Source organism: Malurus melanocephalus, unplaced genomic scaffold (assembly GCF_030028575.1).
Source record: "Malurus melanocephalus ecotype Western Australia unplaced genomic scaffold, MMel_1.1 scaffold_204, whole genome shotgun sequence".
NCBI lineage: Eukaryota > Metazoa > Chordata > Aves > Passeriformes > Maluridae > Malurus > Malurus melanocephalus.
Window position 1 is genome coordinate 141,366 of NW_026623436.1, and position 26,703 is coordinate 168,068.

At 40.1% G+C, this 26,703-nt stretch overlaps 1 protein-coding gene across 1 annotated transcript in view; it reads left to right on the forward strand.

Annotated features, from left to right (window-relative positions):
* Positions 1–2,398: 2,398 nt before the first annotated feature.
* The window catches only part of NOX4 (NADPH oxidase 4), a 104,095-nt gene continuing 79,790 nt past the window's right edge, over positions 2,399–26,703 (forward strand). The window contains exons 1-8 of the mRNA XM_057373656.1: positions 2,399–2,526; positions 3,294–3,389; positions 13,703–13,813; positions 14,736–14,820; positions 15,486–15,583; positions 17,424–17,451; positions 20,039–20,111; positions 24,016–24,096. Of these exons, the coding sequence (XP_057229639.1) occupies positions 2,470–2,526; positions 3,294–3,389; positions 13,703–13,813; positions 14,736–14,820; positions 15,486–15,583; positions 17,424–17,451; positions 20,039–20,111; positions 24,016–24,096 (629 nt within the window). The 5' untranslated portion in view covers positions 2,399–2,469. The remainder of the gene's footprint in view (positions 2,527–3,293; positions 3,390–13,702; positions 13,814–14,735; positions 14,821–15,485; positions 15,584–17,423; positions 17,452–20,038; positions 20,112–24,015; positions 24,097–26,703) is intronic.

Below are 26,703 nucleotides of genomic sequence, written 5' to 3' on the forward strand. Positions count from 1 at the left end.
CACCATTTTTGATTGGCCCAGCCTTGGCCAGCGGCACATCTGTCATGGAGCCTCTTGGGATTGGCTCTGTTGAACATGGAGGAAGTTTCCAGCAGCTTCTCACAGAAGACATCCTGCAGATCCCCTCACTTCCAAAATCTGGCCATGCAAACCCAATAYAGGGGGGCTGCCTCCCTGGGCAGGGATCTGTCCTGTTGGTAGGACAAAGCATGAAGACTTTCATAATCAGAGGACGAATGTTCACAAAGCAGARAAGAGATGAGCTCAAATGATGTTTGAGAGTCATATTTTAATTTTTCTAATTATTTGGATTATAACTAGCATCTRTGGCCATTTCTGAGTGCTCTTACCAAAAAGTTTAAAACATGCTCATATACATCTGGGATGGTTTAAAACTGAAAATGAAGACAGARAACATCCAGAAATCATTGGAAAGGCATCATTTAGCCCCTTGCAAACTCAGCCTTTTAAATGCAGGAAGAATGTAGATGTACTAGCATGGCATAGGTCTCTGCCAGACTCTTCTTGGGATAATGATTCAAAGTCCTTGGCTGTTTCCACGGAGAAGGAAAATAGGGATGYTTTCTACAAAAACACATTCCTTGCTGTGTACCTAGATATGATGTAGGATCCAGCGTGGACGAGCATGAGTCATGTGCTCCACATGCCTTCTAGCACTTTGTAAGTAGGCAGTGAAACGCTGGCTCATGAGTCATCAGCTTCCAGTGAGTGGGCAGTCAAATCCTGCATAAGCTGATTTTCAGAACCATTTCTAATGGGCAAATATAGCATGGGCAAATTATTTTGGTTTTGTTTGTGCTTCCTGGACTTCAGTTTTGGCCAAGGCCCTATGTTATTAGGCCTGACATATCCTGCAAGTTTTATTTTCTGCCATTCYGACACTGACATGCTTGTCCAGAGAAGATTCACCATCTGCTTCTCTGCAAGCAGTTTGCATTTTCTTCAGCATTACAACAAAATCAAGGAACTGAATGGAAATAGCAAACAAGAAAAATAACCTATACTATTTCTCCCACWTTTAGGGCTGCTTTGGCATCAAACTATGGTTCTGTTGAGTCTTCAATTCAAAAAATATTTTTTCTCTTTCACTAGTTCTACTTTTAGTGTCATTAAATGATATAAAATAGATGTAATCCTCTGTCCTGCTATTTCAAAACTTCACCTAAAACTTCATACAGCCACAAAAATCCTACCACTCTTTGAATCAGAGCTCCTACTGAAGCAAAAAATACCCTCTAATGAGTTTCACGGGTGCCCCGCCCTGCTTGTACTCTTTACTCCCAGGGTTACACATGGGTCAGACACTCCCTCCACCTTTATATGAACTGCAGAAAGAGGGCACTTTACCCCCTTCCATTCTTCCCTGGACCCTTGGCATGTGGCTCATGAGAAGCTAAAAAAAAAAAAAATAATGGCAGCTTTTTAGATCATAAGACAGCCAGCTCAAACTGGATTGGATGAGAACACTCAGCATCGCTCCTTGGACTTGGCATCTCCCAGAAAACCAGCCTTGCTCTGCTGCCAGCTGCCACTGCCGGGCTATCTCGAGGAGCAACGCGTGCATCACAATGCCTGGTGGAGCTGTTCCACTGACTTACAAGGCTATTGTGTTTGAAAGCTGCTGGGTACAAGCATTTTAAAAAAAAAAAAAAAAAACTTTTTCATAATATAAAAATCACTATCTGGTGCAACTTTGCCTCTAACCCAAACTAAACATGAAGACCAGTAAATGCAAACTGGTTGCAAAGTGTAGCAATTCCCCTTCTTCCTTGGCTGCTGCTCGGCTGCACAGCCGCTGTGCCGGCGCACAGGAGGCGACCTCTGGATATCCAGCGTCCTCCAGGGACACCTGATGGAGCAGGACTAGACTGTAAATCAGTAACAAAGCCTGTACCCTCCCGGATCCTGAGGGCCTCACGTACTGCCCGAACAGTAGTAGTTTCTTGGAAAACCTCTTTGTTTCACCCGAACTGCAGAGCAGTTGCGTGCACGGCTTCTCCCCCTTTCCCTCCTGCTTTCTGGATCACATTTCAGCCAGGGCGGGGATGGGGGATTGGGGCAAGTGGGATCCCCATGGACGGGATTCTCTGCGGATAAACGCGCTTCCCGAGGTGGGGGATGCGAGGAAGCGGCCKCACCGCACCGGAGCGGGGCAGGGCAGGGTAGGTCAGGTCAGGCTGCCCTCCGGGGATGTCCCCCAGCCCCGCTCTGCCCCGGGCGGTCCCCGCGGGTCCCGGGGCGCTGCGCCGCGGACAAAGGGGCAGCGCTGGCGGGACGGAGCCGGGGGCTGGCCGGCGGCGCGGCGGGGCCGGAGCGCTACGCCCCGGCGGCCGGAAGACARGGCGGGGGGTGAGGGGTGGGGAGAGGGGAGGGCGGCTCGGCCCGGCTGAAAAGGAGGGCTCGCCCGCCCGCCCGGCGCCCCCCCCGCCCTCGGTGCTGCCCCGCACCATGGCGCTGTCCTGGAGGAGCTGGCTGGCCAACGAGGGGAGCAAGCACCTCTTCCTGGTAGGGGCGGCCCCGGGGGTTCCCCTCGGCGGCGCTGACCCGCGCAGGGGGCTCAGCAGGGGCTGTGAGGGGGCCGGCAGGCGGCGGGGCCGGCCCGGCCCGGGGGCTGTCCCGGCGCGGTGCGGGGGTCCCGGCGCGGTGCGGGGGTCCCGGCGCGGTGCGGGGGTCCCGCCGTGCCCGGCCAGCGGGAGTGGGGCGGGGATGCCGTGCGGGATGCCGCGGCTCGGCCGGGTGCGGGGGATGTGCTCCGTGCGCGTCCCGGTGCGCGGCTGGCAGGGATGGATGCCGCTGCCATGGCCTGGGACAGTGCCGGCGTCCGTGCCCTGCCGGCTCGRCACACGCTGTGCGAGCGCTCGCTCTTTGTTGGGCTCTCTTTGGGAAAGTTGGGGTGAGAAGATGCAGCTTCTTGGAGGTCAAGTTCTTTCTTCCTTTGTCTCTTCGTTGCTGGTTTTTATTCTTTGAGTCTCTTAACTGAGAATAGCCAGCTGAAGATTTGGGGTAATGTCTTGTGTGTGGGTGATTTGCCAGCTTTCGGTTGTCTTGAGACACGAAAAGTTTTGTGAAGCTGAATGAAAGTGAAAATTTCCCACATAGGGGCTCTTCCTTTTAGTATTTTAAAATACACTGCATGCTCGAAGTTTGATTTCCCATTCTATTTACRTATGTTTATGAAACTGCAGACCTATGCGTTTTATGAATGAAATGAACACTGAAAAGTTTGCACGTGTAACTTTCACTTACAATCCCTTGTTTCTGTTTCATTTCAGTTTTTCTGGCTCTCCCTCAATGTATGGCTCTTCGGGAAAACCTTCCTGCTTTATAATCAAGGGCTACAGTATTATTATTTGCATCAGATGTTAGGGGTGAGTGACCTGGACATTACTTTTTGCCTTGGAAATTGGGATGCTTGAGGATGGGAAAGGGGCTGAATGCATTTGCTAATCAAAGATGACACAAACTGCCTGTTAACTTTTCAAAGTGGGGGAAGATCAAGTAAGAAATTAGTGGGATACTTCTGATAGTTGTTTAGGAGTAGAAAGTGAGCACTGTTGAGAAGTAAAAGAGCCAGTCAAGTGTGGGATAGCTATTCTTTCCCCTCCTCTCTTCCCTCCCGGTGTTTCCAGCAGCAGACAGGCTCACAGGAACACAGACATGCTCAACAAATAACTGGACCTCCACTTTTCGTCATCAAAACAGTAAGCAAGCTATGGACTCACAATGGCAAATTCTTTCCAATCCAGTTATTGTAATAGACATATTTGTTGAGGGACTTCTTTTTATAAGTTGTAGTTCTTTTCAGTCTTTGCAATTCTCATAGATTCTTTGTTCTGTGTAAATTCACCATAATGCATATAACTCTAGTTTTATTATCAAATAATAATTTATTGGATTCTGAGTGGTTTAATGARGATTCATATATTTTGATTTAGCAGGGGCAACACCCACTACCAAATGATAAACCCAAAGATAAACCCAAAAAGATAATTTGGAGATGTGAGATACCAGCCTGCCTTGGGAAGTTATCAACAGCTATGTCATTGCAGACATTTGAAAAAAAAAATCTTCTATCTAAAGGGATGGAGTAAGAGTTAACATCTCTCTGGAAAATGCTCAAGAGTTGCTTATAATTTGAGAATCCAGGAAAAGTGGCTGAATAACATGATGCTTTGTATCACTATGTGATACTCAGGAATGGATTTCAATAGAAAGTTGACATGGGATTCAACACAGGAATGATGCACATCCTAGCTTGCTGTAGAGCCTCTGGGTTTTATTTTTGATAAATCCACGATATATAGTTTCATGTGGCTGATGCTGTCATAACTAGCTAGATCCTTAAGGTTTTGTGATCTTGCCTCAAAATAAGTTAACTTGATACAATTTTCTCCTTTTTTCTTTCTCCTTATTCAGATTGTGTTCAAGAATGAATCTTAGCAAAGGTAGTGCAAAAAAGAAGAGAATGAATGTATTTAAATCCTTCATGATGCTGACTTTCTTGACAGAAAAAGCATGAAAATTAGTTTAATTTTACCTTATTTTYTCATGGCTTTGCAGCCCAGCGTATCCATTTGAAAACTGTGTTTGTTCCTGGCAGAGCAAATGGGTTGTTTGTAAAGCAGATGTTCTTGGGTAATATGTTGGACCAGACTGTCAGCTGGTATCAATCAGCATGTTTCTCTCAATTCAGATGACTCGTCTGCCTCACACCAGCTCATCATTTGGTTGCTTTTTTTTTTTTTTGGTTTTCAAGAGGATGGACACTTGCAAAGTAACTTAATGTGTGTTCAGAACCTGTGAGATGACTGAGGCAACAGATTCCTTGTCTTGGTCAAGAAATGAGGACCAGGAGGWCATGCTTTTGCATTTGAATTACTGTGTCTGCTACTGTGTGAAAAAGTACCACAGAAATTTAGGGACTTCTAAAATAAGCTTGAAATTGAAGAGCTAAGTTTAAAAGTTGGTCAAAGTTTTGAAACTAATAAAAAAACCTAAAATTACTAAACATTGTAAAAAGTACTTGCAATTCACTTTTTACAGTTCATCTAAATATCTTCAGTAGATTCCAAAGTTAGCTTTCTCCCTTCTCTTTTGTATATGTGTGTATGTGTATTAAACATAGTGAATATTTTTCAAGGGTTGGGAAAACTGAACCCAATTTGCTTTCTTCATGAGATGGCATGAGCAATACTACACCTGCAGTTGCTTTCCAYGGGGATTTTTACAGCTTTTCATTTTCTCTGTTGGTTTGTATTGCCACTGACCCATGGCCCTTCTGCATAAACAGTCTCCTCTCTGTTCTGTGCTTGTGTGAGTGGTTTGCAGAGCCTCTCTGCCATTTCTTGGTGTCTGAAGATTTTGAGATTTAGATTAAGTTCTTCATTTATAGTTCAACACTTGATATTTTTTGTCTTAACAGATTGARCTCTTTTATTGATACATCCATGACAACTGATTCCTTATTCCAGACAGCTAACAAAATTGCCAAAAAGGAGTGGTACTTTTTTAATTTWAAAAAAAAGTTTATCTGTTTTTTCTGTGAGGTCTCCAGCAGTTGGCATTTTTTTTCTTTCTTAGTGTGCTACAACAGGCTATAATCTCCTTATGAACTTCTGTATTTGCAGCATGGAAAGATTTACCACAGGTAATTTTGTTGTTTACCAAGTAACGGAATGGAGAACAAGAGGAGTTCTGTAGGAAATCAGATTGTGATGTGAAAAGAAGTCTCGGACTGAATATTCGGAGTGTATTCAACTGTGCCATGTTTTCATGCCATGTCTTCTTTCTGATGTGAAGAAGGAGAAAGATTGAAGTTAGTTTTTTATTCAGTGGTCACTGAAGTGATTTACTTCACTTCAGCTGTCTACAGAAGAACAAGACTCAGATTTATTCTTTCCCAATTGCATTCTCGGCAATGTTAAACAAGATAGTTTAAAACAGGATTTTTAAAAATTATTTAGGTACCTCTCACTCAGTCCTTCAATGACAATCTTTCATATCTGTAATTCTATACCTGTTAAAAGGCACTAAGCGCACGGTGGTATCCTGGAAGTGCAAAGAGAGGAAATGAGTGAAAAGTGCTGTTGGGCTAGGGGAAGAGTAATCAGCYTTTTCTGTACTATGAAACTTAGTGTTATTTTGTGTCAAATATCTCTGCTTTGCTCACTTTGAGTTCTGTTGATGAGACCATGAACTCTTCATTGTGGAATCTCCATCCCTGAGGGTTTTCAAAACCTAATCAAGCAAAAAAAACTGAGCAAAGTTAATCTGAGTTTAGTTCTGAACATGCTTAGAAGTGGAGGCCTGAGTATAGACATCCTGAGGTCCCTTCCAACCAGAATAATTCTGTGGTTACATAATGCTTGGAGTGAAAGTTCACCAGAACCTCGTCCCTTTCCAGTACTTTTGCTTTGAKGAACCATCCTTTTGGATATTGAATTGTTTGTAACACTGCAGGTTGTAGTCTCAGCATTAATCGTGTTAATTAAGATAAGCAATCTCATTTTTTTAATGATTTGATAAATGTTAACTTGTGGTCTTACATTGCTTAAAGAAGAGAAGCCAGTGAAGAAATCCCCAACAGACAYGAATTTCTTATAAAGGAGGTTGGCAAAGACGAAAGGAATATTTTMATTTTCATGTTAGTGATAAGTACTATAATGTGTAGTAGGTATGAGTTATAGAAAGGAAGAATATTAAATTACTTGACTCCAAAGTCTTTTTGGAGGTTTTGAGTCAGTGAAATTGTCCAGATGACGGATTTCTTTACAGACTTCAGGATTTCTCCCTTCAGACTAGCTTGGCTGTATTTTGTCCAACAAGCTTGCTTTTGCCTGGTCAAAAAAAATAGGCATAAATTTGGTACTGGCCTTATAGAACTCAGTCCCTGCATTTAACAGCATTGAATGAAATACTTGTTTCTTGCTGTTTGAGCTCCCCATGAGCAGAAAGAGCTTTGAGCTCATTTTGTCATGGCATGAAAGGTCTCTCTTTCCCTATTCCTCTCCTGTCCCTTCTCAAATAACTGTAATGTAGTCAAATGTTAATGCAAGAGATAAGCTTCTGGATTTCCGACCAAAGTGGGGAAAATGCGTTCTCAGAAGGATCTCTTAGGGAAAAGAGTGAATAAGTGAAAATGAGGCTGAAAAGAATAAGTGCTGCCTCACTTTTTTTATCTATACAGTTTCTGCCTTCTTGCTGTGCAGTGTTATGCATAGCATTTGTCACCTTTATTCACTGCTTGGAATATGTTCCAGATGTTCTAGTAACTTTCATGTCTCTCCTTGCTAGTTTATCATAACCGGATTTTACTAATTGAGACTAAATTCCACTTCCATTGATGGTTATGCAACCACACTGCAACCTGCTTAATCCTCACATCTCAGCATTGGAGTAAGCTGTGTTTCTTAATCCTTTATGTTCCTCAGTGCAGTGTGTTTTTGAGATTTAGATGCCTTTTAACCAGGCTATTTGGGAGTTGCTCTTCAGAGTGTTACACATAGTGAAAATGTCTAATAATAGATTTWTGTTGCTATGGTTGCTGTATATATAGATATATATACAGAGTTCCCTACTGAAGACTAAGGGTGTTAATCCACAAGACTTTATCATGATAGTTCCCTTGAATTTTCAAGTAAATMACTTCCTAMATTCTCTGCCTCATTTAAATTTTTTTCATTTGCCAAAATATATCTTTTTCCTTCAACCATTTGTCCTCCACAGCCCACAGTTCAGCATCATTGCTGAGATTTATTATCGGTTATAACCAGTGATGAACTTGGGTATTGTACCATATATTTCTTTTGCTTGTGTTCTTTCCTTTTTTTTTTTTTTTTTTTTTTTTTTTTTTTTTTTTTTTTTTTTTTTTTTTTTTTTTTTTTTTTTTTTTTACTTTTCTCTCTCTTTTTTTTCTTTTTTTTTTTTCCCAAGTTCAAATAGCACTAATCCAGTGAAGGACACTTACATTACTAAATTTTATGGGAAACCTCCCACCATTGCAGAACTTCTTGTGAAACTGTCAGTAGTGGAGATTGAGTTGGTAGAGGTGCATCTCAAATGATTAATTGAAAGTTTTGCTATTGTATCCTCTAGACTTGCAGTGTGTTATGCATCTCTCAGAGGGACTTGAGTACCCCCAGTCCCATGGTTCATGATCAGATTTATGGAGTTWAGTTCATGTTGCGTCTTGCAGGATCAGCATTCAAGCTCTTGTTGCTAATTAATATATATAACACTGTCACTCTGTGTGGTGTTGCTGTAGAAGAAGGATGGGCTGGAACACCCAAATCTGGAAAAAAAGCTTGAGATCCCTTCCTGTCTATGTGTGCATCATTCTGCCTGGCACAAAAAAAAAAAGTGTAACTCAGCAACACTGACAAGTACTTTCTTAGGTTGTCTTTCTTGAGGCTAGGATTCTAGCATTAAATYATCTGATTATTAGATTAATCAAGATGAAGATTTGGTCTGAAATCGTGTGAGTGAGTACACTTCACTTGAAGATCATCAGAGAAGTTGGAAATCATTACTACATTCAAGATTAAGTTAGTTACTTTCTTCAATTTGAATGACTGATCTAAGCAGAAGGAGGAGTGCATCCTACACAAAGRCACTTTGTATAAAATGGGAACATGTCCTAAACTTGTAGAGAGAAAGAGATGGAAAACCTTCAAAGAATGCCTGTGTGGTGAGTTACAAGTGAATGGGGAGAGCACTGATTCCCAATAGTGCAGGGAAGATACCCCACACATATTAAAAAATATTGCACCACTTCATTTTTAAAGGGTTGCAGTACATGAGATGGGGATTTACAGAGTCCTTCCTCGAAGCCTTCCTTCTTGAAGAGCAAAACCACGTCAAACTTTTGTAGAGATTTTCAAATATTCTGGTAGATTTCCACTAGCCTCACATCCTCCTTCATTTCAGCTGCTTTGTGTTTTTGTTGGTACATCTCCAGCCAGATTTGACAAGCCTAAGGGGCATAATTGCTATGCATAGAGTTCAGTTCTGTCCTTCATCTTAGATTATCAGTGCTCTGTTACTCAAGACAAGGAGTACTCCATGAAGAAAAGGAAGCTGGGTCAAAAGGAGGCGTGTTGTGTAGCACGGATTGTCCTACGTAGGTAAAATAAGTAGCTTTAGTTGCTCCAGTACTGATTTGGGGAATTGGTCTGAGACCTGTGTCCACAGAGCATGTGGCTTTTGTGCCTTCTCAGAGCCTTTCAAGTTGCCCTGAACCAYAGAAGATTGAAAATTTTTAAAGAAAGCCTCTCAGAGAATCATGTGTGGTGTCTCTATTGCACCATGGCATGTTGCTTGTAGGTAGTGAAGTCTTGAGAAAGAGAATCGCATCACTCTCAAGTGTGGAAGGATGTGCGCTATTCTGACCTTTTTTGGGTACAAGATGGACWTGAAAGGTGAGATAGGACAGTATTTGTTGAAGTCTTCATTTTGCAACCATGTATCAAATATCAGATTTCTGTGCACAGCAGTTGTGGGTAATATTGATCAAGGTTCATCTCTGTAATAGATGAGCTTTGGGGAATTYTGTGGTACACAATAAGGTACTTCAGCCGTCAGTCTGATACTGAAATCATGTTCCTAGCAGAGACAGCTCATTTTCYCTACTTTGCTGGCAGCAAGACATAACTAGCACTGACTCTTCGCTTCTCTGTCCTACTTTCTCTGTTGTATGAGCAYAGCCAGGAGTTCAGTGGCACTGCACATCAGACAGAGACAACTGTAGAACTTTCTGGAGCTCTTTTATGCTGCTTTGGAGAAGGTGGTGATTGCTTTATACTGGAGGAAGAATCTAACCTAGTTTTTAGGATTCAAGTTTGTGGATGGCCCAGTTCCCTAATATCTTTGCCAAAGATTTACTCTGTACATTTGAGTAATCCTTTAGATTTTCTATGCCTCATTTCCCCTCCATTAAATGGGATAAAAGTGTGCATTGTACCAGGTAGGCAGGTTACAGAAGGAGGTGGTAAAATGCTCGGATTTAGTATCAGCAAAGCTGGATAAAAAACAGTGTCCAGCAGAGCTTTTGGGTGTGTTTCTTTTTCTTTTTGATCCTGCAGAAATTTCACATGCTAGTAACATGCTTTTTTTTTTTTTTTTTTTTTTTTTTTTTTTTTTTTTTTTTTTTTTTTTTTTTTTTTTTTTTTTTTTTTTTTTTTTTTTTTTNAATAAAAGAGGATTATATTTCTCCCATTTCTTAACTACTTAATGAGGATATATATTCCCTTCTAGACCCAGTGAGTTGCCTTGGAGCAAAAATCATCCCTTATTCGACTGTTGTTTAAAAATCCAACAATGTACTATGTTAATTTGTTACTATGCCACCCAGGCAATGCAAAGGAAGTTAAGAAAGAAATCTCTTGGAAACCATTTGGAAAGAATTAGTTTAATCATGATATTTTTAGCTTTTGGATATATATTAAGAGCAAACTTAAACTCTGTTTTTCTTCTTGCATGAATTTTGATTCTAAGCATTGCTAAATGTATTTACTATTGTTTGCAAATCAGTCATGGGCTTGTTGCAGGAAATATTGCCCAACTTTATTTCTTCAGAATGAAACCTTACGTGAACCATTTGTAACARTATTTTAATATTTGTATCACAACATTTCTGGAAGTGCAGTGCATGTTTGAAGGAGTTGTTTGCTGGTTGCTTTTCCTATTTTCTTTTTTTCCCTCCTTTGTRCAGGTGCTGACAGCCTTGACTTAGAATGAATTTAAGGACATTCTTCCATAGTAATTGCATTATGAATGAGTATTTTCTATTTGTTAAATAATGGAAAAAAAACAAAGGAATGTTAGTAGGATAACCTTTTCTATGCATCATTGGTGATTCATATTTGTTAAATTGTTTGGCATTTTACTTGGAGTCACAGAATATGCTGAGCTAGAAGGGACCCATCAGGTTCATCAAGTCCAGCTCCTGGCCCTGAGCAGGACATCCCAAGAATTACACCATGTGCCTGAGAGCATTGTCCAAATGCTTCTTGAACTCAGACAGGAATTATTTAATTTATTTAATACTGTTCTAGACCAAACTATTGTTTTGTTGAAGTTTTCTAATAAAAATTGTTGTCCTTGCTAGTTTTGAATAGCTGATGTCATGCCTAGTTTATGTTTACACTCAAATACAACATAAATTTGTGAGAAACTAGTGACGTATCATGTAGGTCATATGATAGAAATTATTAAAATTTTCAAACTGCTTATTAATGGCTACAAAAATTATTCAGTTTRCTTCTGGAGTTTGCATAACATTAGTTCTACATAATTCTTGAGTTTTTCAAATTGTGCTCATTTAATCACTAAAATACTGTAGCACATCAGCAAGTCCCAATAAAAATTCTTACATGTTTTAATGATCACGTTTCTGAAGTTACTGCTTCCRTGAGGTGTATAGCTCATTTTTACCTACTCTTTATAGGATTTAATGAAAATAGCGACAGTGTTGTATATGCAAACAGCACATTATAGAGACATTTTACTTTTCATTAAATACAGTCTCTTTAAGGATAATTTCCAGTCATTTAACCTCATAGTCCAAAAATATTTGCAATGTTCTGAAGTCACTTAGGGGCTACTGTGGACAAGGACACACAAGTATTTTTTGTGGCTAGTCACATAATTTTCCTTTTTGATCAGACTTTGCAATGGGAAGTGACATCAGTTTTTGGTAAAATCCCGGCTCATTTGCTGAGGTTGTGGCCACTGTAGCTGGTCCTTAGTCACTACACTTGGGCTCTGGACCAGTTGGGAGGGACCAGGGCCAGGAGGAGAGGATGATCTAAGGGCTGAAGAACATGGCTTATGAGGGGAGAGTAGCAAGAAAAATTTCTCATTGTGCAAGTGAGTGAAGTAACACATGAAATACAAGCAAGGGAGSGTTTATGTAAGGAAATAGAAGACAAACAGTACATTGGAGAAATAGTGGAGGACATCTGGAGAGTGGGAAAGAACTAAGTGACAAGGTTCATTTTAGTTTTATTTTCCATCATTCAGTAGGTTGGAGATGCTCTGTTCCTGGGATTTTTTTTTGCTGGAGATCCCACATTTACATGGTAGAGAACAAGGTAGAGCACATTTTGTGGGGTCGTTGCTCCTACTTCTBGCGGGCAACTTTTGAGAAAAGGTGCCTTTGTGATTGCTCTGTTCTATGGAAGCTGGTAGTGTCTGGTGAGGAGGTCCCTGGCACTCAGGTCTAACTAAATAATTTAAAGTAGCTGGAAGACAGAAAGGATTTAAGTGAAGAGCTTGATGCTTCAGGTRGATTGAATATTTTTACCTTCTGTTTGCCTACTGGTGCTGTGCCCAGGTGTGCTGCAGAGCAGGTGGGGTAGATGGATGTTAATAACTGTGAGAGCAGGCAATTTTAATGTTTCATGGTACTGGTACTGGAGAAACTCTTGTCGTCCTCTCGTGCTTGAGGTCTTGCAAGATATTCTGAAGTGCAGTTATTCTGTTTATTTTACTAGCTTATATATTCATCCATTTCTGTGACACAAACGTAGGTCTTTAAATTTGCCTGCTTTTTGATAACAGTGATAATATAATAGATATTTCAAGATTAATTTTTTTTTTTGTCTGAGAAAGTAAATTCTTTTTTGATGTTGTTTCATTTTGAAACAGTAAAAAATCTCTAGTAATTTTTATTAAATAGTTTGTACTTGTTCAACTCATTCAAATACTCCTGCAGCATTTAAGTTATCTTTAGCGTAATAATACTTCTTTATTAGTTTATTCAGGAGTTGAAAAACTTGGGGTTTCGAGAGCATTGTAAGAAATATCCTTCCAGAAATCTGAAATGTTGACAGTCTAAAAGCATCTTTTATATAAGCTAGTAAAATTCAGCCTAATAACTAGGAGAACAATGGTATTTTGCTAACTTTTWAAAATCATAAATGAATGAGGTAATATAAGATTAAAAATGCAGGTTTATGACATGAATGTGTGCTTTGTTCATTTATTTGACATGTGTTTTTGTTCTAATTATGTAAGTTCCAAATATATCAGTGAAAGCATTAGTGAAATGAGATTTCATTACAGTTCCCAGCTATTGAGCAGCTAAACTGAAGAAAACCTACTTTCTTTATGTCCAAATATGGCATTGCATAATGTGAATGGATGAGGGGTTTTGTGACAATTCTGTAACAGTCCTTGAAACACTGATCATTTCAGTTTGACGAAATCAATATTCTTTTACATGTTTTTGTGGCTTAACAGAAAATTGTCACACTTTAGTGGCTGTCTGATGTCATCATAGTATTTATTGCTCTATTTTATTTAATTATGTCTGTTGAAGCTTTCAGCTGATTTCTCAGTGGGCAGTTACTGTTGTTTCATATGTTTTGTTCCTTGTGACTTTGAGCACTCATGAGGATGTTGGCTCTTGCAGCAGAAAGTTGTCATTTATTGTTGACAAAATTAATTTTTCATAACTTCTTGATGCAAAGATGAGAGCTGTTTCCTTCCCTGTGAGACGAGGACAGCATGCTGTGTGTACAGTGGTTTCTCCAGTACAATGAAATATCACAAAACTCCACTATTCTGATGAATCAGAGACCGTAGGAACCATTTGTTTTCACAGCATAGAAAAAGAGAGACAGTACTGACACATGCACCATTCCTTTCTCCCTGTAATCTAACTCTTGCAATATTTGTTCAGCTAGGATTGTGTGTTAGCAGAGCTTCAGCATCTGTCCTCAATCTGAACTGCTGCCTCGTCCTGCTGCCAATGTGCCGAGTTCTCTTGGCCTTCCTGCGGGGTTCTCAGAAGGTGAGTACTGTCCTCAGAGTGCAGCACTTGAGAAGAGGGCCCTGGTCACTGTTTAGTATAAAAATAAGAGAAAAKAAGTCTGTTACATCCCTGTTTGTTATACAGTATGTGCTTGCATGGTGCAAGTACCAGGTTTTCAGCCTAGATTCATGACCCCTCTGAAGACAGGGCCACGGCTGAYGCTGTCTGGTTTCATTTGACCTGCTGTGAGGATGGTTTCTTCAGTGCGTTTTTGAAGGGTGGGGAGTTGCTGTGGAACTGAAACCAAATGAGTTCTCCTCCATCTTTCCAATCTCTTCACTTAGAGACATCTGTGTCCTCTCAACTGCTTCCTTGTAGAATCCAACAGAGCAAAACCAACTTTGTCTCTGCATGACCATTAGTGTCCTACTGGAGATGGCAGAACTTTAAATAAAAGTACCCAACCTGATACACTTRTTATCATGGAAGAAATAATAATTTAGCTTCTTTGTGATTCACCAGTTGCCTTTATAGAAATATTAGTAATGCTATTGAGGAACATTTGTGTTTGCTTGCAAATTGAACCTGTGAGTTCTGTTAATCAGGTGACAGTACCCATAAGATTTAATGCCGACATATGTATGCAAACATACCATTGCTTTTGGTCTTGCTTATAAAAGAGTCAGTGATACCTACRCAATTAGTTCTGGAATTCCTAAATATTAAGGCCAGGAGGTACATAATATGCTCTTGACATCTGTGTAATAGAGATCCAGCTGTAATTTCTTAAGTCCTTAAAATTGTCTCCTTGGCATAATCCAGTTTTTAAAWTTAGGTAATATGCTCGCAAAGATGTTAAACATAGTAAAAGCTGAAGCTACTATTATATACCACAGTTGCTGYTAGTAGCTTTTTCTTTGCTTTGTTTTGAAAGAGACTGCTTGAAATTTTGTCTTATTAGGTTGCCAGCAAGAAAACCAGAAGGCTGCTAGATAAAAGCAAAACTTTCCATGTGACGTGTGGTGTTACAATATGCATCTTTTCAGGTGAGATCTTACTGGGCTGAGCAGCAGCGTGTTTTGGAAGCACGCTGAAGCCGTGCTTTGTGGTTTTACTGCTGCAGTACATTTGGGGGTAGTCTTGCTCTGTACTTGCTTTTCTTAAATTGTAAATGCTTTCTCGAATGTGTGTGGGTTTTGGTTCAGTTTTTGCTTTAAACACATGGGCATACATTCTAATGTCAAGCCTTTCCTTAAAATGCCATTTTCTGAGGAGACAGGTATGTGAGATCAGGTGAAAATCTGCCATTACAAGTGAACCCTCATTGTGCTGAAGGAACTGGAGTGAAAAAGCAGGATGCTACAGGCTTAACTGCAGGGGAGGGAGCAGTGGAGACAACTACCCAGTTTGGTGAAGAAGAAATATTCTTGGCTGGACACCTTGGAATGTTTTCTCTCAGCTGAAGCATTGCAGTTCAGGAATCATTGCTATAGTGTTAAAAAAACCTCAAACAACTAAAACCTAAAATACATACAGTTTTCCATCATGAATCTTTATAAGCTGATTTACTTCGGAAAAATAACTAAGAATTGCWTAGTCCCTGGTATATCTCATGCAAGTGATGTGGTTATAGCTTGGCATCTGGGTGGTCATGGGAAACATCCAGCATTTGTTTACAGATCCTCAGCTTTACTCTGGTTCTTTTTTTTAGTCTTACATGTTGCTGCTCATCTGGTAAATGCTCTTAACTTCTCTGAGAACTACAACGAAGAATTTGTGACCATAAATGCAGCAAACTATCGTGGTGAGGTGAGCCAGCTGTTCCTTCATATTTTTATTTAARGCATATAATTTAAATATATGAATATTTTCATATTCAGTTCCATTGTGTGATCTATACAGTGCTGCTGTTTTGTGCACTGAAAACTCACCATCATGGCGATTCCTGTGGATTTTGCTTCTTTCTCTGGACAAATCACGTATTAAAGCCAGCAAGGTTCAGTCCTGTTTGATTATTAGATGGAGAATGCAATTATCAAAACTTTTCACCTTGCACTTTGTTCTCCTGCTTCTCTTCTGCTTCTCTGTTCCTTGGCTGGGGCTGGTTGGCACATTTCTGCTGCGTTTTGGGAAAATTTGTTCTGCATTTCCACTATTTAGAATGCAGTGAGATTTTAAACTGATKTTGCATTTTTTAGCTGCACTGAATGCATATATGAGTATAAATGCTAAGGATGGAATTAGCTATCTACGTGAACTGGGTGGGAAGCTGAGTTATACTTGCAAAATGCTTGATTTATGTGCCTTCTCTGACTGTGGTGCAGATCTCTTGCAGGCATATCAGATTCCTAGTCCCTTGGCCAGGTGCTTGCTTGTGTATTTGGCACTGGAGAGATATTTGCAGATTTTAGAAGCCAGACCAGAGTCCAAAACCACACTTTCTTCTTGGGCTACAATCAAGTTCTGTCTTGTTTGTATTCACACTGCTCTCAAGTCTGCATTTCTTTTCTACCAGCTTCATTGGGAAATATTTAGAATGACCCTATCCCAACTGCATCCTTTCCTGGAAAAAAAGAGTTTGACTCAGTCCAGTCTCAGAAGGACCAGCAACCAAGGTCTTCCACTCCCTGGGTGAATGATCTAATCATTGAGCTATCCAAAGGCAGGCAGACATGCCAACACCAACTATTGTGCTGAGCTTCTGGTTGAGCTGTGTGTCTGCTTTTGTTAGGAGTGGTCTGATAGATTCAGCTTCATCAGGAGCATTAGCAGCAGCTTGCCTCATGCAAGAGTGTGCCTGGTTCTCAGCCTCCACTAAGCGGCCTTAGGAATTTTGCAATAGGYAATGGAGACAATAAGAAGGTTTTTAGGAACTCTAGGATCAAAAGTCCTGAATTTTAGATACTTAAGTAGCTCTTGAATCTTTATACTTGAATTCCACTTAAATCCCTTTCTTGACTGTGATGGACATCTGGATGCTGCAYTCATCTTCTCTGCCTGGGTACAGAGGCAAGGTTAGGTAGAGGGTTGCTTTATTTTTCCTGACCTGTATGAAAAATTCTCACCTCCCCTCACTGCAATTTACTGCAAGTTTGTRTAAAGTTTTCTGAACAGTGAAGACAAAACCTCTTGAAGTATAGGTCTCGGGGGAGTGAGGCAGTTTCCTATGATATTGACTTATCCCTTCTTTCTTTCACTTCTGTCAGATCCTTTGTGTTCAGTCTTGCTTCACTGGGGTCCACTGCMAATCTCTTGGTGATGGAGCTGGCAGTAAAATGCTTGCCTCTTGTCTGACATTTAAATTCAAAACCTCTCCCTCTTCTGCTCCACTCTGTTCTCCCAAAGGGATGAGGTAACTGAGTAAAGTTAAGCTTTCGAAAAACAATTATCTGTAAAGTTATCTGAATCCAAATTATAGATCAGAATCATCTTTGCTGGGGGAAAGCAAAGGCTAGAGGTTTCGTTTATGTTGAATTGCAGTCAATGTAAACTGTTAYCAAGTACCAAATTCATTCCTGCTTCCAGATTTAAGGACTGCATATATCTTGAAGTGCAAGAGCTTTATGAGCTACTTATTATCATATATATATCATATAGATATAAAATCCCATATATTGTTTTTATTTGTCTTTGCTTGTCTGTTTTTCAGGACCCGAGGAAACTACTTTTTGCAACTGGTAAGTCTTTTGGAAAACTGAGTGAGAAAAGTTTGCTGCTTCTCATCATCACTCTGCAGACAAAACTTTTTTTGATCCTGTATTCACATGCTGCATTTATTGTATCTCAGCTATCAGGAGTTGTGTTATTTGTGTTATAACCTGGGCTTGCTTACCCAATAGTCAGGAGACAGGAGTTACATAAGCCCAGCAGTAGGATGAGCAGCACCTTCAAATCTGTTGTTGTGCAGATGAGTCAGCAGAAATCCATTAGTTTCAGACAGAGATTCTCCATAACATTAAAACCAAATTCCTAAATGATCCAATTTCTAGAAAAACAAACATTACAGAAAAGCAGTCTTTTTTCTTCATTYAGCTGGTTTGTTTAAGGGCTGGTTGGGTTTCTGAGTAATCTAAACTGTTACATGGTAATCAGGCTTCAGCACTCATAAAGGATAAATAGACAAAGACATTTTTGGTGCAGGAATTTAGACAGGAGCAGTGTTTGGCTATGGAGGGGCAGGCATCCATCTGAGCTGTAGTGCTTCATAAGCAGATAAAGTTCCTTCCTGATGCCATCACACTTTCACCCTTATTTGGATCAAACACAGAGATCTCACATTTAGGACACAGTCAAATCAAATGAATGGGGTTCTAGGTTTGTCAATCCCAACAGGTGTGCTGGAATTAGCAGCTGGCATGACGGTGTTTCCCAAAAACCCTGGGGAAGGTTTAGATGAGTTGAGAGKAGAGGAAGGGAGAAAGTGAAATTTTAGAAATTGAGGGCAGAGAATCTGCTTGTTAGAAATTGAGGGCAGGCTGGGAATGGGTGTAGGTACTGAATCAGTGGAGGCTTGAAAGAAGGGAACAGGCAGAGGAGGGAATTAAAGATGGAAGAGGAGAGTCCAACCAAGCAACTGAGGATTGTGTATAGTATCATGTATGAAGGAGGAGGGCTTGGGATAGAGAGGCAGTGAATGGTTCAAACAGGTTTTGTCCTGGCTTGTGGGCACACCTTGAAACCTCTCTCGCTGGGAGGTAGAATGCCCTTTACCCTCTGTCAGCCACTAAAATACTGCATTTTCAGAAATTTGAGCATACTGTTGCAAAAAGCAGTGATTCTAAATCATCTTYGATTTAAATTACTCCGTTCACTCCCTGTCCTAGCAACTGGTAATTAACATGTGCTATTTGTGCTGAAGGAATGCCCAGGCAGGGACCAAGATTTTTCTGCACCGGGAGCTGTGCAAATAAGAAAAAAACCCCTGGTTTCTTCCCAGACAGTTCAGAACTCAGCRAACAGAAGGAGTAAGGAATCAAGGATTTATAGAGTGATGATGGCTTTTCAGATCAGTCCAGGAAAGGGCCTCCTTGCATAAGGGTGTGAGGCAGACTGTGGGAGGAACAAGTATTCAAGATTAGACTTAGTGGAGGAATGGAGGGCCAGGGACAGGGCAGACAGGAGAAACTAAAAATGCACCGATAAATTGGGGCAAGATTGTGAGTGGTTTCAGTTTGATGGAGAAGCGAATTGAAAAACTGGACATAAAGGGGATCTCTGGTTTGAGTGACAGTGTGGGAGGCTGGATCAAGTGCTGTACTGCAATTGCATTGGAGGTATTTGTGTCAGGGAGAGATTCATTGCACTGTACCCATCAAATCAGTTTAAGAAAAAGTAAATAAAGAAGGAGGCAGTGGACAGAATGTATTTTTTTTTTATTACTTTTAATTGCAATYTTGCCATAAAGGAGTGAAATCAAGTTTTTGATGCAGTCCATGACAAAACTTCTTATTGATTGTAGGGCTGTAAAAACTGAGGAGTGAGTTGGGATGTGTCAGTTTTTGGGTATCAGACTTTTCAATGAGTGGGTATTGAGAAGTTTATAAAAAGAACTGAGATTATCTCTCMTTTGACTTGAAAAAGAACTGAAGGATAAACTAGATCTGATAAAAKTCTACATTTGAGCCTATGAGTCCAGTAGTAATTTTTTTTAACCTTTCCTTCCCAGTTGCTGACTGAAGATCGCTGTCACAGACCTTGCTCTATGGGCAACAATTTCAAGCATGATACGATGCCATGGAGAGTAATTTCAGGCYCTTCCTCATTCCAGAATGAAATGGGCTGGCAAACAATTGTAGTGACAGCTTGCATAGAAATTGATTTGCTTGAAATTCTGTCCCTGACCAGGTGTTTAATTGTCATGATCAACAGAGTGTAGTGTTTGGAATAAAAAAGAGACAGAAACTTGTACAGTCAGTCTTGCAAGTAAACAGTGTTTGTTCTTAGTTACCTGCTTAGACACAGATGTCACAAGCAGAAGATTACAGCAGCAAAGATAATAGGAAATTGTGATACATGATGAATTCACAAATTTCACCAAATGCAAGGAAAAGGGTACTTTTCTATGGGAAGGTGGGAAATTTCACAGCAATTATTATTTCCCACATGGTCTGATACATGCGTTGTCCTCGAGAGAGAAGTACATTCAAGCGTGTGATTAAATCTATAAATGATTTATATGTCTAATTCCACTTTCTTAGAAGGTCATAGTAGACAAGTATATACCTCCTCAGAGTTCAAATGTAAGTTATCTTATGTCCTTTCTAGTTCCAGGTCTGACTGGAGTCATTATGGTGTTAGTATTATTCCTAATGTGTACAGCTTCCACGTATGCCATCAGGTAAGAAGTAATCTGATCATTATGCTGAAAAATGCCATTTCAGTAATCATATTCTCCTACTGGTAARAGTGTTAAAAATACCAGTTTTCTTGCCCTATTTTTTTCCTAGCTTGCAGTACAAGTAGCACAGTGAATTTTGTATTAAAACAATTACAAAACCTGATTGAATTGTCTTCTGAAGTAATACTATTTAATGAGTGTGCTCAGTTAAAAATGTGGACCTTTAAAAATTTAAAATAGGTTTTTTATTCCTGGTTTTACAGGAATGCGGTAAACTCAGGATATGGGAAGTTCTATCTAGTGCATAAATTAAGTCCACTGGACAAAAAATAAGATGCTATCCTTATCTTAATTATTTTCACCACTTAATGATAACAATAAGCTGCAAAATAAAAGACAGTAACAAAACAAACACCAAAAAACCACCCAGAAACCCAAACCAACAGCAATGAAAACAAACTGACACAAAATTATGCTACGGAGGTAGAACATTGCTTTTTAAAGCTCTGCCTCTGGTTATCAGATATATTCTTTTTTAATGTGAATTATAATACCAAACAGCCATGCATGGCTCTGCTTGCAAAACAAAGGCAGTTTTGGGATGATGGAAAAATAAAACAGGTTCTTTACTCGGCAGTATTGAGCCAGAACAAAGTCCTGTTTCCTTCAAGACCATATTAAATTAGAGAAACATCATGTATTAGGGATTGGGAAACTTAGAAAAATATATATAGTTATAAATAATAATGATTTGGAAACAATTTKGGGATTCATGCAACATCTTTTGAAGTTACATGTTTTTTATTTCCTTCCACAGTTTCTGTAAGTGCAGATACTTTCCCAGCTTTCTGCCATGTAGCCATCAGAATCAAAGCCCTGAGCAGAGATAATCCGCATCTCCTGTTACTCTAGCAATAATTCTTACTTGGAAAGCTAGGCTTCTCCCTCAGGCGTAGAGTTCACGTTTTTCTTTATTATAATGTTTTCTCTTAAGGAAACAAACTGCTGCGTGCATCTCTCTGTCCCATTGCAATCTTTCCCTGGGGATTCTCATGTGCCCTATGATGGCTAAGCATACAATACAGTTTTAGGAAAGTTAATTGTAAGTGTTCACTCTCGATCAGAAACTGACTTGTAAAAAAGTTTTTCAGAGACTATTGTAGTCTTGGATTTAAGCCCTAATCTGCCCTTGCACACTAACCTGCTTAGTGATTTCTTCCTTTATATGTTCTTCACATGATCATGCCTCTTTTACTTTTTTGTCTCTTATGCCTCTTTTACTTTTCAGTAAACTGTGTGGAGGAGTATTAGAAGGATTGGATTAGCTGCTAATGTTTTAAAACGGGAAAGCAATTATTACTTGAAAAATTTTCTAATTTTTTGCCATGTCATAYCTGAGAATCAGACCATTTTTTTTGTTCAGTTGCTGTTTTCAGTAGGGTTATGAAGTTATCAGAAAACACAATAAATCCTGTCAATAAATGTTGACATTTCTGCCAACTTTAAAATYAATGATGTTTAAGGTTTAGAAGCCATATATTTAAAAGAACATTAWAAAATAAGGTGCTCCAGTGCCATTTATTTTTGTAACCAAATATTCTAGTCTTCAGTTTCATCTTCTAAGCTACCACATGTATCTTCCTTTTCAAAGCTGTCTGTWACAGGATTAAAAATATTTTTCTAGAACTGTGCTGCTTAGTGTGTCCCTTTAAAGTATGATAAATTCCCCTTACATTTCTCAGTAAATTAACTCTTGCAGGTCTTCATCTGCAAAATTCTAAAGTAGGTTAACCAGAATTAAAATAAAATATTCAACTTACCTAAAATTTTCAGAACTTTGCATTCCTAAGASATGCATTTATTCTGTGAATAATGTCTATTTTAAGCTCTAAGAAGGTAAAAAAAGGAAATGTTCTGAAGAGCTGTAAAAATATGTGTGTATCAATAGGAAGATTATTGAATATATTAGAATACTGTATGTATCTGTAGGATGCACAGGTTCAGGATACAAATAAGAAATGCATAATTATTACAGTGTTGGAAAATATGCTTCATGATAAAAGGTTCAAGGATTTACATCCCCTTGTAATTTAAGGAGGTGAAGTTCAGAGGGCTTGCTCGCATTTAGAGGTACTTGATACATGTGAGGAAGCAGGATTTTATAGTACAGGTATCTGTAGGAGTGCTGAAAGAAGAATAAAATGCTCAATGGGCTGGAAGCTGACATTTAGACATTCAGACAAGAAGTGTACAGTGACTTTAATCAGTAATAATAATTAGCTKTTGAAAGCAACATGTCAGAAGCAGTCCAGGGAATGATTTTTCATCACTGAAATTTTGAAAAATTGGTGCATTCTGAAAARGATGCTCAAGATCCAATAAGACAAATTCAGTGCTCACCTGTCCTTGTCCTTTCCCATGGTATGGGGGTTGGACCTAAATGATCTTTAAGGTCTGCTCTATCCTAAGCTGTTCTGGAATTCTGTGACCTGCTTTGAGACAGAGCACAAATTTTACTCTCTTTGTGTCATCCAATTGTGCTTCCACTCTGCACACCATTGTCCTTATTTTCCTCTTACAGTCAGTGTCTTACAGACACTGACGAGTGAGTGCATGGAAATGGCTCCTGGGATGTGAGGAGTTAGAAATGGCTGGAGCAGCTTCAAGKAGGAAGTGTTAACATCGTGCTGACTGGGGGAAGGATAGCAGGGTGGAAGGGGATTTCAGAGCCCCTTGCTCTTGCTGGTAGTCCTTCCTTTGTTCCTCCTTAGTTTTCTTCCTAGTTCCTTCCCTCGGATTTTATTTTGGTGGCCCTTAAATTATCAAAATTATTCTTTCTGTCTTGAAAGAGAAAAGAAGTAAATCTAGTATTGACAGAAATAAATGCAGTATATGTTTCAGTTGTATTGAAGGAAGACCAATTAGCTGRTTATGTAGAAGACCATAGGAGAAAAATTAGCTGTGTCAGAGGAATAGCTTCTTAAACCATGTTCTCAGAGCTAAAGYTGTTTTTTATTTGATTATTGGTTTGGCTTATGAATGGGGGTAGTTTTTTTGTGTTTTAGAAGGGCCTCTCCTTCCATGATGTGGRGAGGTGTGTTTGTCTGCCATTTGGCTGTTGTTTGGTAACTATTTTACTCAAGATAAATGCAAACAGGCTTAACAGCAAACAGCTCCAAATGGGTATTTTTCTTTGGTCTTGGTTCTTTTTGTATTTCCTGAAAAATTACTGCTGAAAGGAAGTGCTCTTTTCCCTTCACCCCTCCTGATCTCACAGTGGCAATGTGCTTGTTTCTCCCAGGACCATCAGTCCTGGAGCAGTAATGTATGTGGCCTCCTGCCCTGAACATCTCCTACCTGCCCTCCTGTTGTCTCCTTGTTCTAGGTCCTGCTCCTCCTGTATCTCGTTCCTCTCCATAGACAAGTTTTTCAACCCTTCCCACTGGCCATTCTGCTGCTGTCCATGCCACCTGTTTGTCACAGCCTTAGTGACACATTAAACTGCATTGGGGCAGGGAGAGTGCAAGGGCACACTCACTGTAAAGAAGCTGAGTTTTGAGATTGGAGGTGGAAGAATATTCCAGCTGTAAGGATCTCACAGAGACTAACTAGGATCTATGAAAGCAGAGAAGTCTCCTAATTTCAGAAGAGTTCTTCATCTGGCTCTGTACTTCTACATCATTATCTCTCTTTCTCAGCTCATTACTTCTGCGCCAGTCACTTGTTCTTCTCAGCACTTAATTGCTTGCAAGTCCAGTGTGCCTGTGGGAAAACATCCTGGGCTTTGATTATTTTGCATGACTATGCAGTGTATACTGATGTCCTGTGTGCACAGGTCTGCTTTTGATTAGCAGTGATTCTGTCTGAGTTGAAACAGCACTGAACCATGGTTTATTCTTTGCAGGGTTTCAAACTATGACATCTTCTGGTATACACACAACCTTTTCTTTGTCTTCTACATGCTCCTGATGCTGCATGTTTCTGGGTAAGTAAATGAAAAATACTGCTCCTATTCCAGAAGCGTAACCAGAAAGAGCAGTTTCCTTGGATGCTGCCTTTCCTGAGCTTGCCTGAGTGCAGTGAGCACCTTTGGGACAAAATGTTGTCCTCTGGTGTGTGTTTAAATAAAGATCAGGCTGTAGCTTGGAGAATTGTGTGTGTTATAGCCAACCAGCACAAACTTCTTCACTTTCAGTATTATTCCTTGTCCATTTTACCAATGTCTAGTGAGAAATCGAGAAAACATTGCTTCTTTTTCTGCCACCTCTTACCTGCTTACTGAGACAAGAATGTGAAGAAAAGTTGCTTCCCTTGCATTTTCCTGTCTACCTTCTTTTTTCACTCCTAACGAGAGGGAAGGAATGGCCTCTCCCTAATTACCTCTTTCCCTTTGCTGTGATACAGAATTTGCTAGCTTTTCCTCTTGTTTTCACAAACATCAGACCAGTGTTTATGTGCCATGAAGATTTGATGGTCAGATCTGTATCAGGCACAAACAAACTGATCTCAGTTTCTAGGTAAAGCCTCTTCCACAAATTATGAGATGTCTGTGTGGGTTGGCAGCTGGGCTAGATGACTTTTAAAGAGCTCTTCCAACCCAAACTTTTCTATGATGCTGTGAAAATCTGTTCTGTTAGCATCTCTGAAGTTTCTGCTGTGAATGGAGATGGTTTTGTTTGGTTTCTTCAGGTGTTTTTTCTATGGCATAGCACTTGTTCATAGCTGGGGCAGATGGATCTAACCTGTTCTCCCCRTCCTAGGCCAGGATGAACTTTTCCTAAATTATTCTTGACAGGTGTTTGTCTAACTTCTTTAAAACATCTGGTGACTGAGATCTTCTAACCTCCCTAGGCAATTTGTTCCAGTGATTGCCTTTGGGGTATTTTTCGTGTCCAGTTTAATTAATCTCCTTCACTGTATTATGCTTTGCTCATTGTTTTCCCAACCATGTTCCATTTACCAAGTTTGCAAACCAAGGCTGCAGTAATACACCAAGCATAGAACAGGCATATTCTGGTGCACAGCCTCCTTAGTATTGAATTACAAAGGTATTCAGTGCAAATCTGAAAGAACGGAGCATTAGAAGTGGGAGAGGAATGAGTCATGGAGAGTGGGAGTCAGTTCAACTTTAAGATGCTTAAATGTAGGTCTCTGCATGTTTTCTCAGTGTCTTTCCCWTAATGGTCTAATGAGTTCTGATAAATGCAGCCAATGGAGCCCAAAGGATGTTTCAACTAATTTGCTGTTTCAGAGATCTACATTCAGGTGAGCTGGACTGATTCCTGGCTCCATTAGTGATACTGATAAGACCAATAGGAAGGGGGCACAAGTTGCATGAGGGGTGATTTAGATTTTACATTAGGAAGGATTTCTTCACCAAAAGGGTTGTCAGCCACTGGAACAGGCTGCTAARGGAAGCAATAAAGTCACCATCTCTGGAGGTATTTAAGAGATGTATAGATGTGGTGCTTAGGGACRTGGTTTAGTGGTGAACACGTCAGTGCTGGGATAATGGTTGGACTTGGATCTTGGAGGTCTTTTCCAACCTAAACAGTTCTATGATCTCTTTTGAGAAATAAGGAAGCTTAGATATCCGTGCTTGGGTGCCCAAATTACTCCTGTGTGGGATGTCTTAGAGACTTGCAAACACATAGCCAGTTACTGTACAGAGCAAGGCATCTCCTGTAGCTGAGCTGTGCAGGCAGGATGAGCAAGGTTTTACTATGTCTTAGGAGTAAAGTATTTCCACAGTATTGCTGGATTCTTGTTTTGTTTCAAGCTCTTGTAGGTATGTTCTGACATTATCCTCTTCTTTGCRCAGCCAACCACTTCTCAACAATATATAAATAATGATGTGATTCATCTGTCATATGTTAGTGGTTTGTTCATTCAGTGCAGAACTCAACCTTTCTGGGCACTGATCTTGGGTGTGTAAGACTTTCTTTTCCTTGACAGCTTCAGAACTGGGAGTTACTGAGCTACTGTTAACAGGCAGCTTTGCCATCCCTGTTTGCCACTCAGTTAACATGTTTGTAATAGTTTAAATAAAYTAGAGATCACTGGAGGGGATGCTCATGTTTGCAGCTACTCTCAAGGCAATCCTCTTTTGGGATATTCTGAGAACAGAGAAGCTGTGGGAGTTGCTGGCAGGCATGCACACAACGTTCACTGGAAAAATATTGCAGGGGCTTTGACTTCCAGCTAAATCCATGAGGCACCATAATATTCATGAAGCAGGGAACTGGGATAATGCTAGGGGTATCTGTCACTTTGCAAATATGTGGTGACCAGCAGTGATGCCAGATGCAAGCGATAGGCACGACTGAGCAATAAATGCAGGCAGAAGCATGGGTGTAGGTGCAAGGACACTTCCCAAACGATTCTCCCAGGGTCAGATGTGGAATTTAAGAGTGAGCAGGCTTAACTTCCAAGCTGACATGATTCACTGGACCATGTAGGAAGCTTGTTACTAGCTGTCAGGACTGCATTTTGGTAGGGAAGATTGCCAGTAGCCTGTCAGAGCCCATTTAAGTGGGGAATATTGCAGATGGCCCAGTTCTCTCTCTTCTGAATTAAACTCTGTTGCTGCTGC